The sequence below is a fragment of the Ptychodera flava genome, chromosome 18 (assembly GCF_041260155.1).
Source record: "Ptychodera flava strain L36383 chromosome 18, AS_Pfla_20210202, whole genome shotgun sequence".
NCBI classification, from domain to species: Eukaryota; Metazoa; Hemichordata; class Enteropneusta; family Ptychoderidae; genus Ptychodera; species Ptychodera flava.
This window is the reverse complement of record NC_091945.1, coordinates 36,734,225-36,751,584: the sequence shown is the minus strand read 5'-3', so window position 1 is coordinate 36,751,584 and position 17,360 is coordinate 36,734,225. Positions and strand designations below refer to the sequence as shown.

Sequence of the window (17,360 nt, the reverse complement as noted above, 5' to 3'; positions counted from 1 at the left end):
TCTAAAATTATCTCCCTTACACAACTAATCAACTTCCAGAACATTCCAAACATGACTAATTGAATTCAAGGTTGTGAGGTCATCAAGGGCAGTGACCTTGGAATGTTCTAGACTAATTGAACTCAGGTCATGATGAGTGTGGGGGAAATGACCTACATAACAATCTGTCACCCAGGTAGCGTCTACGGTGCTCTTTTGTAGAGATCAGAAATTCTGGGCAAATATTGAATTGATGTTTTTTTTCCTTGGCCCCCCCTAAAAGATTGTGGTATTTTTTCTGGCCCCCCCTAAATTTTCTTGGGAAAAATGGGTGGCCCCCCCCCTGAAAATCCTCCAACCCCCCCCCCTGGAAGTAAATTCTGAATCGTCCCTAACTGAGTAAGTATACAACTTTTTAATACATCTTCTTCACTGTCCCTCTCCCAATGCCAGTCTACCAAACAACTCATACATAAACGTCTGAAGTCTGACTCATCAAATGAAGGAAACGAAAGTTTTCACTCACGTTGCCAGTCCCTGGTTTATCCAACATAAACGGAATATTGTACGGTGTGTATATGATTAATGGCCATTTGTCTGTGGTTGTGCCTTCGCTTACAAACTCTGCCGACCCATACTGAGATCCGGTAACTAGGTAATGGTTGGGTTGTCCTCTTTTCAGTGTACCATATACGAAAAATCGGTGAAGTTTAGACATGACTGAAATCATTAATCTAATATTGTATCCTCATGTGGAATCGAGTATGCCGAAATGTAGTTGAAGGCCTAAAGAACGCCCGCTGCAACTGAGCTACGCGACCTCAAGTCTTGTCGACCTTTGACCTCTATCATGTCGTCAGGTGACAGCTACCAGCGCTTCCAGCATGGCGTCCAGTGACTTTGCTCGCCGACAGCTCACGAAACACGGTTGGAAAAAGGGTAAGTTTTTTTGGCGTTTTAGCAAGTTAACGTAGTTAACATTATGCCGTGAGACCATTGCAAAAATCGGGAGGTCTATCACCACGATTTTCTCGCATTACCGATACTAATAAACTAAAATCGAATACCACAACTGTAGCCCTACGAGTATGGCGAGAGTGTCCGGCTTTGGCTACGCCGCCTTGGACACTCTCGCCATACTCGTAGGGCTACCACAACTGTAGATGCATGGCTTCGATTCACCATAGCTGTGATATCGCAGCGGTACTTGTGGCGTATATCGAACGCGCTCGGGTCATTGGGGTCATCGCCACAGTCCCGCTGCGAGCCAAAGCATAGGCTTCGTTGGCAGTTTAGGGACTGGTCAGTTTATTCGGCCGGATGGGGGGTAGGGGGGGATTATTTTTTGCCGACGTCAAAAAGTGGCTGACCCCCTATTCCAAATTTTGAAAACAGGGTGACCCCCTAATTCCAAATTTCGAAAACAGGGTGACCCCCCCCCCCCCCCGGCGCGCGACATAGGTAAAACAAAAGGTGGACATAAATTATATATATATATATATATATTTTATATTTTACATATATTTATATTTTAAATAGTCATTCTATGTTTTAATGAAATTGTTGACATGTCAGTTGTAAGATAGGAATTTCAAAGTGTCAATCTTAAAGTTTTAATACAGTATATTTTGAATGAGCTGTATTTTGAATGAGCTGTGAATGTATTTCACACTTTCTATGCTTAACCAGATGTCCTGAACTGTTGTACAGAAATGGATGTCAATCATTAATATCAAAGAGGAAAAAGCGGTGAATCAAAAACTTTGATGGGTGTTAAGACTTGCCAACCATCCAATAAATCTCCTGAGGAGCCATAGAGAGCTTTTTTAGCCAAATCTGATGTGTACAGTGTCTGAGAGGACCTTTCTTGTAACATTGAAATCATTAAAAAGCACAGCTAATAATGACAAAAACTGCCCTTTTTAAATGTTATTTTGTTCATAAAAAAGCATCTTTCTACAGAAAACCTGTGACACAAAGGAAAATAATTGCATCAATGAGAAGGAAAGATATCTTGTCATTTTTCTATCTCTAAAATAAGTCATTGTATCAATATATATTGTGCATGTTGCTTTCTCATACTGAATTCTCATAGAGAGAACAGAAAAGTATCAGGAATTTGTCATCCTTTTCATATGAAATGCAGATTTCATAATGGTACACTTTCACTTAGCAAACATCAAGATATCACTGATTTATTAAAGTATGGCGCCCGAAGGGCGCGCTGAAAAATATGAAATATCCTGATATCTCTGATATATATGCCTTGTATATTAAAGTCATGCACCTGAAGGGCATGCTAAAAAATGTCTAATATATTAAAGTAATGAGCTTGAAGAGCACGCTGAAAAATATTGAACATACAGATATCTCTGATGTATGTATGCTTGATATGTTAAAGTTGGGCGTGATGAAAAATATGACTGATTATTAAAGTTACGCGCCTGAAGGGCGCGCCGAAAAATACGACTGAATGATGAAATTTGTGGCTGACACTAGCATTTTAGGCAATGATGAGCCTGTGTCAAAATTCAAAAACACACTGACCCCCCCCCTATTGGGCATTTCAAAAACATGGTGACCCCCCTATCACCAAAGTCAAAAACAGGGTGACCGCCCCATGAATCCACCGCCCCCTCCCCCAGGCTGAAGAAACTGACCAGTCCCTTACTACGAGACCGACCGGTATCGTAGATTTATCTCGCAAAATAATAAATAGATAAAGCATGCAATAAATAAAATTATACCTACTGTATCACTGACTATCTGAGACTCATCTTCTACTCCTGCTAACGAGCCGACCGTGACAACATGTATTTTCGACCGTTTTTCGGTGAGTCATCGATGGTTCCTGCTTGAATTTGAACTTCGTTGTAAAGGCTCAAAATCACAAAAATTAAATGCTAGACTCTCTTTTATTAACTTGAGACATGTATTTGATCGAAGGTATAGGCAGCTGAAAAGGTCTTACCATAACTTATGGATGACATTGAGAATTTGAATACAGATAACCCGCATGAGTTTTGGAACCATGTGAATAAATGGGTCCTGAAAGAAATAAAGACGTCCCCATGGAAGTTTATGATAATGATGGTTCTATAGTTTGTGATACTGATGCAGTTTTAGATAGTTTGTGATACTGATGCAGTTTTAGATAGGTGGAAAGCCGATTTTGAAGACCTTTACAACATACCGGAAGGGGTTCATACCAGAAGGGGTTCATTCATTTGACAATACTTTTTTCCAGCAAGCTATGAGGGGTAAGACACAATTAGAAAGGGAGTTTGAAAACTACAATGTTTCCTTGAGTCATGATATATCAATTGAAGAGGTTTATCTTGTAGTTAACAATGCAAAAAATAAGAAAGCAGTGGGTTTAGATAACCTTCCTTATAAAGTGTTTAAAAATGAGCTGTAGCATCGATTCATAGTTATTTCGATATATTTTTAGGTTTGGTAGAATGCCAAGTATATGGGGAAAGCCATTATCAACCTATACCAAAAATGTGTATAATGATCCATGGATCCTCTTAAACTACAGGGGTGTCAGCTTACTTTCTACTGTCAGTAAACTTTTCTCAGGTATCCTAAATAATAGACTGGTGACATTCCTTGATTCAGAAAAATTACTAGTTGATGAACAAAATGGCTTCAGGAAATCAAGGGCTTGTATAGATCATATATTTTTCCTAAAACCATAATTAGAAATAGAAAAGCTCAAGGTCTGTCAAAGTTTGCTGCATTTGTAGACATGAAAAAAGCTTTTGACTGAGTTAACAGAGATATGCTGTTTTATAAACTACTTCACTATGGCATTAATGGTAACTTTTATAATGCTATTATTATTATCTAGTGGGTGATCGGATGATTAGTGCCCTTTTATACGCTGACGATATAGTGATTGTAGCCGACTACGAAGATAAACTTCAAACTGCAATCACAGTACTTGCCCACTGGTGTCAAAAGTGGTGTATGGTCGTTAATGAGGCCAAAACACAAATTGTACATTTTAGAGGTCCAAATATTGATAGAACAAATTTTGTTTTTCAGTACAATGAGAAAACATTAGACACTGTTCCTAGATACAAATACCTTGGGGTTGTACTGGATGAATTTTTAAATTTCGATGTCACAGTGGGTACACTAAGTGATGCAGCTGGTAGGGCATTAGGGGCTGTAATCTCAAGAATACACAAATACAGAGATTTTAGGTTTGGTACTTTCACCACTTTATTTAACTCTTGTGTTACACCAATTGCGGATTACTGTTCTGGGATATGGGGTTATGTTGATAATATGAAATGTGATTCTTTACAAAATAGGGCAATAAGATACTTTCTTGGGGTCCATAAATTTGCACCAAAACTTGCTATAAATGGTGATATGGGTTGGACTCCACCGAATGTGAGACATAAACTGAATATCCTAAGGTTTTGGAACAGAGTTGTTAATATGTCAAATGACAGAATCACAAAAGTTGTTTTTCTGTGGGATTACAATCTAAGAGATAGAATCAAGAATTAGTCAAATGATATAGCTAATGTATTTACATAATAAGTTTTTAAATCTTGAAACTTTAAATTTGGACTATGCCTCTTGTAAGTTAAAAGATATTTTTGAAAGAAAGTGGTGTACAAATGTGTGTAGAAAACCCAAGTTAAGAACATCTGTAATTTTTGCTCACGTGTTCACACACGTGAGCATATGGTTTAGCCATGTCTGTCGTGTGTCTGTGTGTGTGTCCGTGTGTCTGTATCCCCATTATCTCAAAAACGGCTGAACGTATTTCCGTCAAATTTGGTAGACATCTTCAGAATTCAAATGGCTAGAACTGAAAAGGTTTTGGTGGGCGTGGCTTGCATATTAATGAAGTTATCACAGTTTTAATTTTTGTGATACATGGTAGTGTATGGGAAGCATGATGACCATGGTTTCTGGACATCTCGACCCCTAACCAACTCGACCCCAGTCAACTCGACCCGCTACCAACCTAACCCTGGTTAGACCTTATAGCCTTGCTCCTTCATGCCAAATATCAAAGTCACAGGTCTTGTCAATTTTGAGAAGAAGATTTTTAAAGTATTATTTTTCTGATTTTTCTATGACCTTTGACCTCCCCTATACCTATGCAGCTAAGCTATGGCAATGGCTTATTCTGGCGTATGTTAAAGTCCAAGACAGCCAGCGTCTATTGGACAATGGCCAGTAGGGACCAAATTGCTCTCCACAATTTTGGGGATTCCACTTGACCTTTGACCTTGGCATCTTCCTGCAACTCATTTATTATGTGCATTTCTAATTCTGAGCTAGCCAATAGAGCTAGAGGTCTGATTTTTGGTATATAGGGATAACTTAGCAATACAAATTTTTTGACAAAATATCATGTGACCTTGATGACCTTTGACCTCAAATATACATATATGGCCATAACTAAGTAACCACAAGTGCTACACCCTTCATATTTGGTATGATGGGAGACCTTATGACATCACATCCTGTACCTCATTAATTATGTGCATATCTAATTCTGAGCCAGCCAATAGAGCTAGAGGTCTGATTTTTGGTATATAGGGATAACTTAGCAATACAATTTTTTTGACAAAATGTCATGTGACCCTGATGACCTTTGACCTCAAATATACATATATGGCCATAACTAAGTAACCACAAGTGCTACACCCTTCATATTTGGTATGATGGGAGACCTTATGACATCACATCCTGTACCTCATTAATTATGCGCATATCTAATTCTGAGCCAGCCAATAGAGCTAGAGGTCTGATTTTGGTATATAGGGATAACCATAGACCCTCGAGGGTCTAGGGATAACTTAGCAACACAATTTAACTTGATTTTAGTCATTGAAACTTGCTATATACGATATACATCAAAGATACTGTGATATAACATTATTGAAAGTCAAAAGACATTTTTACTTCAGCCAATTCCCAATTTGCATATTAAATGAATTTTCATACTTAGGGATATTCATCAGAATTGACTTGATCAAAATTGATGTAACTTGCTATACATTTCAGACACTGTAATACAATATTATTGAAAGTCATTAAGCACTTTTCTCTTCAGCCAATTCCTAATTTGCATGTTTAATGAAGTTTCCTAATTAGAGTATATATCTGAATTGACTTGACCAAAGTTGACAAAACTTGCTACATATATTGCAGATACCATGATACAACATTATTGACAATCATTAAGCATTTTTACTGAAGTCAATTACTAATTTACATATTAATGAACTTTGCTTATTAGGGATATATACTGGGATTTACTTGATCAAAGTTGGCAAAACATGACAACATTGATGATTATACCTGGTTAAAACAATATCGAAAGTCATTTCACATTTTCATGTCAGCTAATTTACAATTTGCATATCTAATGAGCTTTCACAGCTCGGCATATATGGCTTGAAGGACTTGGCCAACAGTAATTACACTTGCTATATAAAATGGTGATACAATGACAAGCAGTCAAAGAACTTAATATTTTTATTTCAGCTAATTACATATTCGTATACTTCATGACCTTTGAGAATTAATCGGCGGTGATTATTGTTCATTATGTTGATCATAATACTTTCAATGAAGTTGCAAACATGTGGCAAAGGTTCAAATTTACACATAACTGTATGAAACACGTGAGCATTTTCAGTTCATATCTGGTTAAGAAATGATATGAAACAGAAAATTATTTTCTGCAACCATTGTCAAGACCGAAACGCTCAATTTTTGCACAATTCAGAACTGGTATTTTACTTTAAAAGTAGAAACAGGCAGATTTCGGCAATTACCAGTGGAGGATAGAATCTGTAATTTTTGTCCGAAAAGACAATGTTAAACCAGTCACGGGTATTTAATCAAGCCTCTGAGCTGCGTGAATGTCCTCAATGTAATGAATGTCCCATGGCCAACCTTTTGAATATGAGACTAATTGACTATAACTACTCTTCCATTCAACCAGCCGTGTGACTTTATATTATTTTCTTGGTTCTACAAATCGGAAGTTTCTCCTGATCATTTCATTTTACAACAACATTTTTCATACAATTGAACGAAATCCTCACTACCGTATGTACACTTGTGATTTCTTAAGTTCTCAATGCAGAAGAAATGTTATGTTACGTGGTTAGCAAAACTTATACCTACATGAATAAAAACTATTCCCACATAAAACTCAATACTGCCTTCTTGGTTGTACAATATTCATTCAGTTTAATAGCTGGCTAAAGATGGCTAATAGCGGCTAAAAACGGCTAATAGCTTGAATAGCTCAATAGCCAGCTCTTCTCAGAAGTCAAGAAGTCACCACTGATTAGCTGGTAGCCAGCTAATAGCTCCCTAAGAAAAGCTAATAGCGGCTGAAAATGTCCTGTAGAAATTGAGAATAGCTTGAATAGCCATGAAGAGCTAACAGCAAGCTATTCATATAGCTAACTTGGCTATTAGCCTCCTAGCTATTAAGGGGGATATTCAACAATACCACACCGTAGTCATGTACTTCACACCTGATTTGAGAAAACGGTGAATAAAGGCAATTTTCTTACTCTGAGTCAATATTTATGAAATGTATTTCCAAAAGCAATATTACTTTTTTTGAACTTGATCAGTATATTTATGTATTTTTTCCTATTCTCTAATATATATGGACGTGCATGAAGTCCGAAATAGAGAAATATTAAATAAATTAAATACAAGATAGGTTTGTAACATATTCTGTATCACACCATCTTGACATACTTATTTGCAAAACTATATTGACAAAAGATTTTTTCCTTTTTTGAAAAGAAAGCAAATAAATCTGTTTGGGTGATTTAATAGATATCTTTTTCCAATGCTATTAATTCACGAAGTTCATACACAACTGGACCTACCTGAAGTGATACACGTTTTCCCATCAGTTAAAGCATGGAGGTTTGTGTGCTGTCTCCAAAGCTAAAACACCATTTCCAGAAGTATTCTGCAAAGGTACTTTGGATACATGTAACATTATTCATCATTGTACTTCCAGGAGCTGGTCTTGGCAAAAATGAAACTGGAATTTCTGAAGCAATTAAAGTCAAGATAAAGACAGATAAGGCCGGAGTAAGTTTATTTCACTTGAATTGTTGTGCTGTTTTTTATTAGGGATGGTAGCTGAAACTTTTGATTTTTTTACTATGTTTGTTTTGTTTTAAATATCAACTACGGTTTGTTGCTCTATTCCCAAGAGCATTTTTAGATACATTCAGCCTGAACATGTATAGACTGCATTGTCATTGTTGACAAGTAACTTTGAGTCAGGACTAATATTCAAATGTAAACACAATAACAATAACACATAACATGCTGTCTCGACAATTAAGCTGCATAGTGGGGTGTCAATATGCTTTTGGGAGAAGAACAAGAACTTCCAGTTAACATATACAAAAAAAAAAAGTGAAAAAAATGTTACAGCTATACCCCGTCCCCATAAGAAGTGATTCAAATCTTCAAATCTGTCTTCTCATTTTTCACAATTTGAATAGTAGTGATTGCACATATCGTCTCTTATTTGATTGGTAGATTGGGACTGATCCAGGTGAACAGTTCACATTTCATTGGTGGGATCATGCATTCAATAAGGCTGCAAATAACATCAAAGTTGAAAATACTGAGGTAAGGCTTTGCAATGAGTAGTTTCTTTTATCAAGGTTTTATCCTTGCAATGCTATATAGCTGAGGAACAGATTATTGACTGGAAACATCAGGCTGAGTTATATTTCATGTGGTGATGCTGTACCCATTCAGCAAAGCTGTTATTTGAAAGTTATTGATACAAACATGACTATATGACTGGTCTTTAATATATGTGTTGATAAACAATTACATGCACATGTTAAAGATGATGATATCACTCACGTTTCAAGTTTTATGGAGTCTTTCCCTTTTGATTGTTCCTGTATCAGAATATCCATTGAAAGTTGTAGACTGTCTCCTCATGGTAGGGAATCTTTAAGAATTTGTAAATCTTTCTTTGTAGGATGGTGTCAAAGTGAATGTTAATTCAGACAAAAGAAGTTCTGTCAGCACAAAGAAGACCATCAATACATATGACAGTAAACCAATGCTATATGGTAGATTTATCAAGGTACACTTCATACATATGACAGTAAAAAGGCTGAATCCCATTTGAAAAATTATTTTTGAATACAGGTAGACCTTTACATGGTAATGGCCATCAAATACACTTTGGATATTTACTTGCACATATACCTGTGGCAACCAGCAAAGTATTATAATGATTTTGTAAGGAAAGTCACTAACAGTGTGTTTTAGGTTGATAAATCAGATAAATGCCAGTGTACTTCTCATCACACAATATGTTCTACTATTTTCTACTGTCACATAACATGCCTGGCCATAAGACACCATCTTTTATATTTCAGTCTGCAACATTAACATCAGAAGGTCTTCAAGGACTTGACAATGACATCAGTGATGACAGTTCCTCTGAAGATGATGAAGAAAATCCTGATTCCATGTCTTCTGGTCCAACTGATGAACAGCTTTTCAAAGCGTGTGGAGGTCTTACAGCTCACAAGTAGGACAATTCATATAGTTTTTGAAAGTAGTAACATTAACTGAAACAGTTCAGCTAGTGTTATCCCTATCTTTATGGTTTCTAACAGTACAGAGCAAGGTTTTGTGTTTCTACAGAGGTGACTTCTTCCCAAAGTTAAAGTTCTTTTACATTTGACAATCTGCAAACTTTCACTACTGTCTACAGAATCAATCATCAATTAATGAAATTGATTTCTATAGCATCAAACTCCAAAACCTAGTAGTGTTCAATGGTGCTTTACAGAGTCAGAGGTGTTCAGTGTGCTCTACTGAATAGAAAAGTTTTGATGTTCTTAAAAGTATCAAGAGTGGGTGACTGGCGCACTTCTAATGGGACATTGTTTCAGATGAAGTGGTAGGGATGGGTGCGAGGAAACACGATTGGCATAGGTTTTGCTGTTACTCTGTGTATCTGAAGCAGAATTTTGTCTGTTATTTATCAAAGAAATCTGGATGAGTCCCAGTGTTGCAGCTAGGACGTGCCCTTGCGACAATATCCCCAAGACAGAGCCTGTTAGTCCTCATTCTAATGGTCTAAGGGTCACCTCAAGCGGACTCGTGGGTTGACTGTGTTGGACGTAGTTGATAGACTGACAGTAATGTCTTTTACTGACGATGACCTTTGATTTGCATGATTATTTTGAGGCTTATATATTTACATACTTTCAGAGCTGTGATTAGAAATAAATAAATACTTGCTGCAGTAGTCCGACTGAGCTCTTATTAGCGGCAGATACAGCATACTGCAACAATTACATGCCGGAAATTCAAGAAAAGTGGTGCTGTCTTGTTAGCTTGAATTTGTTTTGTGAAACTAATTTGTTAAAATAATACAAAATTTGATTGACAACTGATGCATGTTGGCCTCAAAATCTGCAAGATGTCTCAAAAAATAAAGAGTAGTGGGACGGACGCGGTGAACCTGGTTTTAAATTCCCAGCTGCAACACTGTGAGTCTTTGAGATGGATCAGGTCCCATATGTAGGCAGGAGTGTTGTTGTTCAGAGCTTTATGATGAGGAGGATTTCATACTGGATTATGTTGTGTTCTGGTTACCAGTGTAATTCCTTGAGAATCGGAGTGATATGGTTTGATTTCCGGGTGTGAGATACAATTCTGGAATCTGGGCACCGCAGTGGAAGAATGAAAGCTGACAATAAAGTACACAGGAGTGAATTACAGTAATCTAGTTTTGATTTGATCAGGGCATATACCAACATCTGACAGACTTCCTTGGTTAGCAATTGGTAAATATGACTTGCTTGACAGAGATGTTAATATGCTGACATAAAGTGTAGTTTTCACCAAATGTCACACCAATATTCTGTGTAAAGTTGACAATTGTAACAGAACAAGATCCATTTCTCATGTGGTTAATAGGACAAAGTGATCAGTTGAATCGAGATTATATTACAAGAACTTCGGTATTATGTGGAGTTTACTTTGTGTCATTCATGTACTGTGGATAAGGTGTCAGATTTGGAGAAATACTGATAGAAGTTGATTGCCATTAGCGTACTTGTTAAAGTTGATATTGTGATGTCAAATAAGCTGAGCGAGTGGTTGGATGTAAATGCAGAACAAGGGTGGACCTAGCACAGAACCCTATGGTACTCCAAATTGCAGATGTTGAGATTCTGATATGGAGCCATGTATGGATATAGACTGTTGTCTGTTCTTTAGATATGATGAAAACCATTGCAATGGGATGTTGGTAATACCAAGCTTTGATAACCTTGTGATGAGTATGTCGTGATCAATAGTGTCAACAGCAGAGGGGATATTGAGGAGAACCATGAGAATGCGTTGGCCAGCATCCAGTGTGCCATATAAATATAGTTGTTGACTGTAGTGAGTTCTGTTTCAGTGCTGTGATATTTTGCTGATTAAAGTGATTCTAGCAGTGAGTTGGCAGTCAATTACAATTTTAACTGATCTGCTTCTATCTTTTCAATGACTTTTGATAGGAAGGGTAGTTTAGAGATAGGTCTGTAATGCTTGAACACATTCTTGTCAACTGATGGTTTCTTGAGTATGGGTGTGACAACAGCTTTCTTGAGTGAATCAGGAACAGTACCAGTTGTGAGAGGTAAGTTGATGATCCTAGATATGATGGTCAGAAGTTCACCTTGGCATTTCTTTAGAAGAACTGTAGGGATAGCATCAAGTTAGCATGTTTTCGATTATGACTTTGAAATAACTTTGCCAATTTCTTCCTTATTAACAGTCTGGAGTGTTAAAATGATGATGGGATATCCGCTTCCTGAAACTTAAAATCTGTTTGAGTATGATGTAAATTATCCAGACTTGAACGAATAGATGTTATTTTGCTTCTGAAATAGTGACTGATCAGTTCTGTTAGACCTTTGGTTGATGTGTGCTCACGTAAAGCCTTCTCCTATTTGTTTCCAGAGAAGTAGGCTTTTTTGGCATTTCTGATAGAGTGACTGATATTTCTGCATTCATTGCGGTATATTTAACGGTGGATCTCAAGCTTGGCTTAATTTTCTCCATTGATGTTCAGCCATCCATGTCATCATTACTTAGATGATGGTTATATGTTGATATGACTGAGGAAAGATCACATGGTGGTGAGACAAGGTCAGATCTTTTGTTCAGATCCAGGATTCAACTTAATTGAGATAGCAGAGATATGATGATATGATATTACAAGTTTGCCAGGTGATGGTTTCAGAAGAGGCACTTTCTGATAAAACATTGAATACGTATCATCTTTTCTGTCTCTGTTCACAGGCGCACGACGTCTTTTGAAATCACTTGTCTGTAATTTTAATGTTGAAACATGCATTTATTAAAATCTGTGCAAACGGAAATCGCGCGGGCAGCTATGAGACATACAGTGAACAGTGCCCCGTGCACGGCTGTGGCCGCTCAGCTCTACTGTTAACGTTACTAACTTTATAGAAACGGCGAATTTTAAAATCACTTGTCTACAATGTTAATGTTGAAACATGCATTTATTGATAACTGTACGAACGGAAATCATGCAAGCAGCTTTTGAGACATACAGTGAGCAGCGCCCAAAACACAGCTGTGGCCGCTCAGCTGTCTTGTACACATTACTCTAAGGTACGAAAGTATTTGGAAAATGATTTTTAAATTAGACAAAATTAACGGTTATTGGCCATCCTCGAGATTCAAACTTCAATTTAATCAAGGGAATACTTACACAAATCGATCGATCGGCTTCCTAACTTGTAAAGTCAACATCGGCCCTATCTACGGCTGATAATTAGCGCAATTTTTTTTACGGACAAGTCCCATGCCAGCGCCATTTTCAAAGTGTGCAGCTTGAAGTTGACGCATGCGCATACTTTCCTTGTAAACCAATACGTCTTTGTTATTCGTACTGATATGGGAGCCTTCAAAATGGCGGTGTCACAGGAGTTGTCCGGAGGTAAAATTTAGCGACTTACCAGCAATTACATGGCCCGGTGCAGTTTTTGTGTTTCAGAACCCAGTCGATCGATCTAGTACCACGCATGCGACAACACAGAGAAGTTTGAATCCCCAGGGTTGCCAACAACCTTTTATTTTACGGATTTTATTTAAATTATTTTCCCAATAGTTTCGTACCTTTAGAGTAATGTGTACAAGATAGCCGAGCGGCTACAGCCGTGTTCTGGGCGCTGCTCACAGTATGTCTCAAAAGCTGTCCGCATGATTTCTGTTCGCACAGTTGTTAATAAAATGTAAGTTTCACCATTCAATTACAGACAAGTGATTTTAAAATTCGTCGTGCGCCTATGTCTCTGTTTGTACAATGGAACCAGTGTGGTCTTCAAAGTAAATTGACAAACCACAGACAAAGTTCTTTCTCATGCACAAAAATTTTACATATTACACATAGTAGAATAGGGCTGACACAAAGAATTCGTCAGAAATTTGTACATTCACTCAAAGAGTTTGTGAGTCAGAGGGCACTCTGGAGTGAAATAGTACTACTGGTATTTGCTTCATGAAAAGTAGTTTTCCTGATGATAACGCAGCAGGGTACTTTGACAAGGAGTAGAATCATTGTACAGTGACCAACTTACAATGAATCCCTTCTTCAGATGTTTTCTAAATTTCTTTGTACATTTGTGAAATGCACCAGTACTTCATTTTAGCTTCATTGATGCCATCATCAAACTATTTTACATAAATCATGAGATGAGAGGGAACTTAGATAAACAACCTGTTCCCTTTAATTTTAATCTATTTCAAAAGGTCAATAACCTTTGATATTGACCTAAACCCCATCAAATCCAGTACTACACCACAACATCTGACGCTTGGCAAGTAAGCTAGATGTCTCTGTAGAGGGAACTAAGTAATGCATCTTTCATGAATTGGCCTCGTACCGCAATGACATATCGAAATATTTCGTGACACTGCATTATCACCATTGACGTTACAAGGATCATGTGACAAATATACGTAGGAAAGACTGTTGATTGATGTATCAATAACAGTGATGTCATCTGATAGGAATTGTACAGATACCACCTATGCAAATTAATATCTATCTGAAACATAGAGAGATTTTCCTTTGCCATAAACCTTGGATTTGCTTTGCTTTTGGTGTACACTTGCAACACATAAATGTATATCAACATATAGCAGTTTATGAGAAACAGTTTCTTTGCATTTTCAGAGCTGCCAGACATGGACACAAACTGAGCGGTAAACTGCAGAGAATTGAACAACAGGAAAGAGAACTTTTGATGAATTTCAAGAGGAAACAAGACGAAGAAAAATTCAACCTTGAAACAAAGGATAAGACTAATTCTTGTAAGAAGAAAAAGAAGAAGAAAAGGAAAGAGAAAGAAGGGGAAGTCAGTGTTGGCCCAGAAAGTACAAAGAATGAATTGAATAGGACTTCTAACAATGGAGAACCGAAACGTAAATGCAAGAAAAAATGCAAAAATACAGACACTGTGACTGTCTCCAAGGATGCTGACTTTGCTGTTAAGCGTAAAGTTAGGAATAATGATAACATGGATGAAATGGAAGTGACTAAAGTTCAAAAAAGAACAAAGCTATGTGAAAATGGAATCGTAGACATGCAACAGGGTTTCATTGGTGAAGGTGAGAATCATGTCATCAAAAAGAAAAAGAAAAAGAAGAAAAGACCTGAATAATTTGTCATTTGTATAAATTTATATTTATTTGTACTTGTATTTACTTCCAATACAAATAAAATAAATATCCTTCAAATACATTTGATGTGTCTTACTCTTTGCAAGTAGAAACAGAAGCTCCATAAAACTTTTACTGAATAGTGAAGATGACAGTCAACGTTTTATGATGAATCAGGTACATTATACAACTAAAGTATGTTACTTTTGATTTTACCAATGGTAGTTATTTTGGAAGGAATCATCTGCATTGCTTAAAATGCTTCATTCAAGGAATCATGCTATTTGGGGCCGGGAAGGGGGGGGGGGGGGGGGGGGGGGGGGGCGGCATTTAAAAATGACTACACCAAAGCCAAATGCTTTGTTGCACTGAAATGTTTAATGGTCAATTGACAGGTAATTTGCCTGTGCTATTATGAAAAAATTAACAAAGCAAAAATTATAGGCAAATTCTTATCATGCTAACACATACGCATACACTTATTAGTGTTTTGCTGACATTTTAAAATACAAGTCCTGGTATATTTTACAGGAAATAAAGATTGTATTAGATTAGGGGCTGGAGGGGGATGTCTTCGCAAACTGGCTCTAAACCCAAGTTAGCAGCACAGGAAGAAGCATAAAATTCACATATTCTTTTGAAAAAAATTATTGTAAGGTCCTGTAATGGTTCAAGGAAAAAAATGGTTACCACAAACAGAAGTAAAAAATTGTAGTCAATGTGCTGAAATCAGCAAGCTGGCAAATCTGATTCTCTCATATTCTCTCAAAGTGCCCTCCCTAGAGCATGGCTAATATTTTCAATAGATGTTAGCATTAGTCCTGTTTTTAAAAGCATTTACAAAATCTGATTTAAATTAATTGTACAAAATGTAATCATTGTAATGGCATACCCTTGAAAACATATTTCTAAGTTTATTTGCAATGAGCAGTCAGACATAATCAGTATTTAAAGGGCCAGTAATGCTAACTTTCGATGATTTTTTTTTACAATTTTCATTTTTGATATCAACCATTATTTATTGTTGTACTCCCCAGAGTATGTTGATGCACACAGTATTCAGCTTGTCAACTCATCCTGTCCATGTGTAAACTACGTTTTTATTGTTGACAATTGAATTCTAGTCTGGACTAGAATTCAAATATAAACAAAGACAATGCATTTTACCATTGTAGACGCTATGTTGACAACCTAAAAATGGATGTTTCAACATTGTTTTCGGTGTAGAATAAGAACTTCAATTGACATAATTATAAAAAAATTATCCAAAGTTAGCATTACTGGCTCTGTAACTATACTATTAGATTAAATCACCATAAATCTGAGAACTTCATGGCAGTCGTTTATACTACAAGTTGTAACATATTGATCACACTTATATACACATAGAACATATTTTGTCTGGCCCTTGGTACTATTATGGTCCTTGGCCTGATTCTGAAGGAAAGGAACTCTGAGGGATCAGAAGTACAGCACTCCCCAGATCAGTCAGCTCTGAATGGATTTTGATCCGTTGCCTCTTTTTTCATAAAATTTAAATCAAAGAAGCATGTTTTGTAAACTGCTGTTTATTGTTACTTGTACAGCACTACATTATAGTTAAAGGTATAGATATGGACCATGGTGACATGGTTTAAATTATGAACTGCATGCTTTTGGTTTCTGAGAAGAAAAATGTTTGCTTCTGCAGACAGAATCAGAAATTTGATGCATGCCAAACAATAGAAAAAAATTGCTGCTGAAGTTATCGGAAAAAATTTTGCTGACATACCCATTCGCTCCATCCCCCACCCTCACCCCTGAAATAAAATGGTTCCCCTGGACTGTATTACAAACTATATTAAAGTGATACATTAAAGTGACTTCACATTTGCACACACTGACGGCCATGCATGAGCCAAACTGTGCAAAACAGAACATATTCTTATCTTCCTTTTCAGCTCAGGAACTGTGACTGAATAACAGTCAACAAATAAATAAATAGAAAAATAACAAAATAGAAAACACGGTCAAAAAGAAATAGAATAAACAAAAACAAACATATATCAACTGAGATAGAAAAATAAAAAAATGAAAAACGGTCAAAAAGAAAAAAATAGAATAAAAATCAAACAAGTAAACAAAGAAAAGTAAACAAGCAAACATACAAACTCTAGAAAGGAAGGTCATTCCATAGCAAGGTGATCTAGTCTGGTTCATGAAAGTGTCACTATTGATCCGTCTGTCATTTGTTTGTTTGCTTGTTTGCATGTTTGTTTTGTTTACTTACTTGACTTTGTTTATTCTATTTTTTCTTCATTTTTTTACCGTTTTTCCTATTTTTTATTGTTTATTGTTCAGTCAGAGTTCCCTGAGTTTTCAGCCCGGGTTTTCAGTTCAGAGGATACATTTTATGCATCTAAATACTTTTCTGGATACTAGTTGTAACCGACGGTTTAAAAACAATGCATCCACCTAGTACCTTTCTAGAACATCATTCCGTCACTTCTTCCCTCCTCCATCTCCATGTTCTAGCTGACGTGCAACTTACACCATAGACCCTCGAGGGTCTATGCTTACACCCGTATCAAATGCGATGTGCGTGTCACTTGAGCTGCAGTGAGCGACCTGACAGGGAATACGAAAGAAGTGTTTGC

At 36.8% G+C, this 17,360-nt stretch overlaps 1 protein-coding gene across 1 annotated transcript; it reads left to right on the top strand.

Annotated features, from left to right (window-relative positions):
• Positions 1-411: 411 nt before the first annotated feature.
• Positions 412-14,806, top strand: LOC139117525 (G patch domain-containing protein 4-like). The gene is made up of 7 exons (XM_070680727.1): positions 412-549; positions 840-918; positions 8,012-8,085; positions 8,545-8,637; positions 9,002-9,109; positions 9,408-9,562; positions 14,240-14,806. Exons 2-7 carry the CDS (start codon positions 864-866, stop codon positions 14,724-14,726), a joined length of 972 nt encoding a protein of 323 aa, XP_070536828.1. The 5' UTR covers positions 412-549; positions 840-863; the 3' UTR covers positions 14,727-14,806.
• Positions 14,807-17,360: the final 2,554 nt, after the last annotated feature.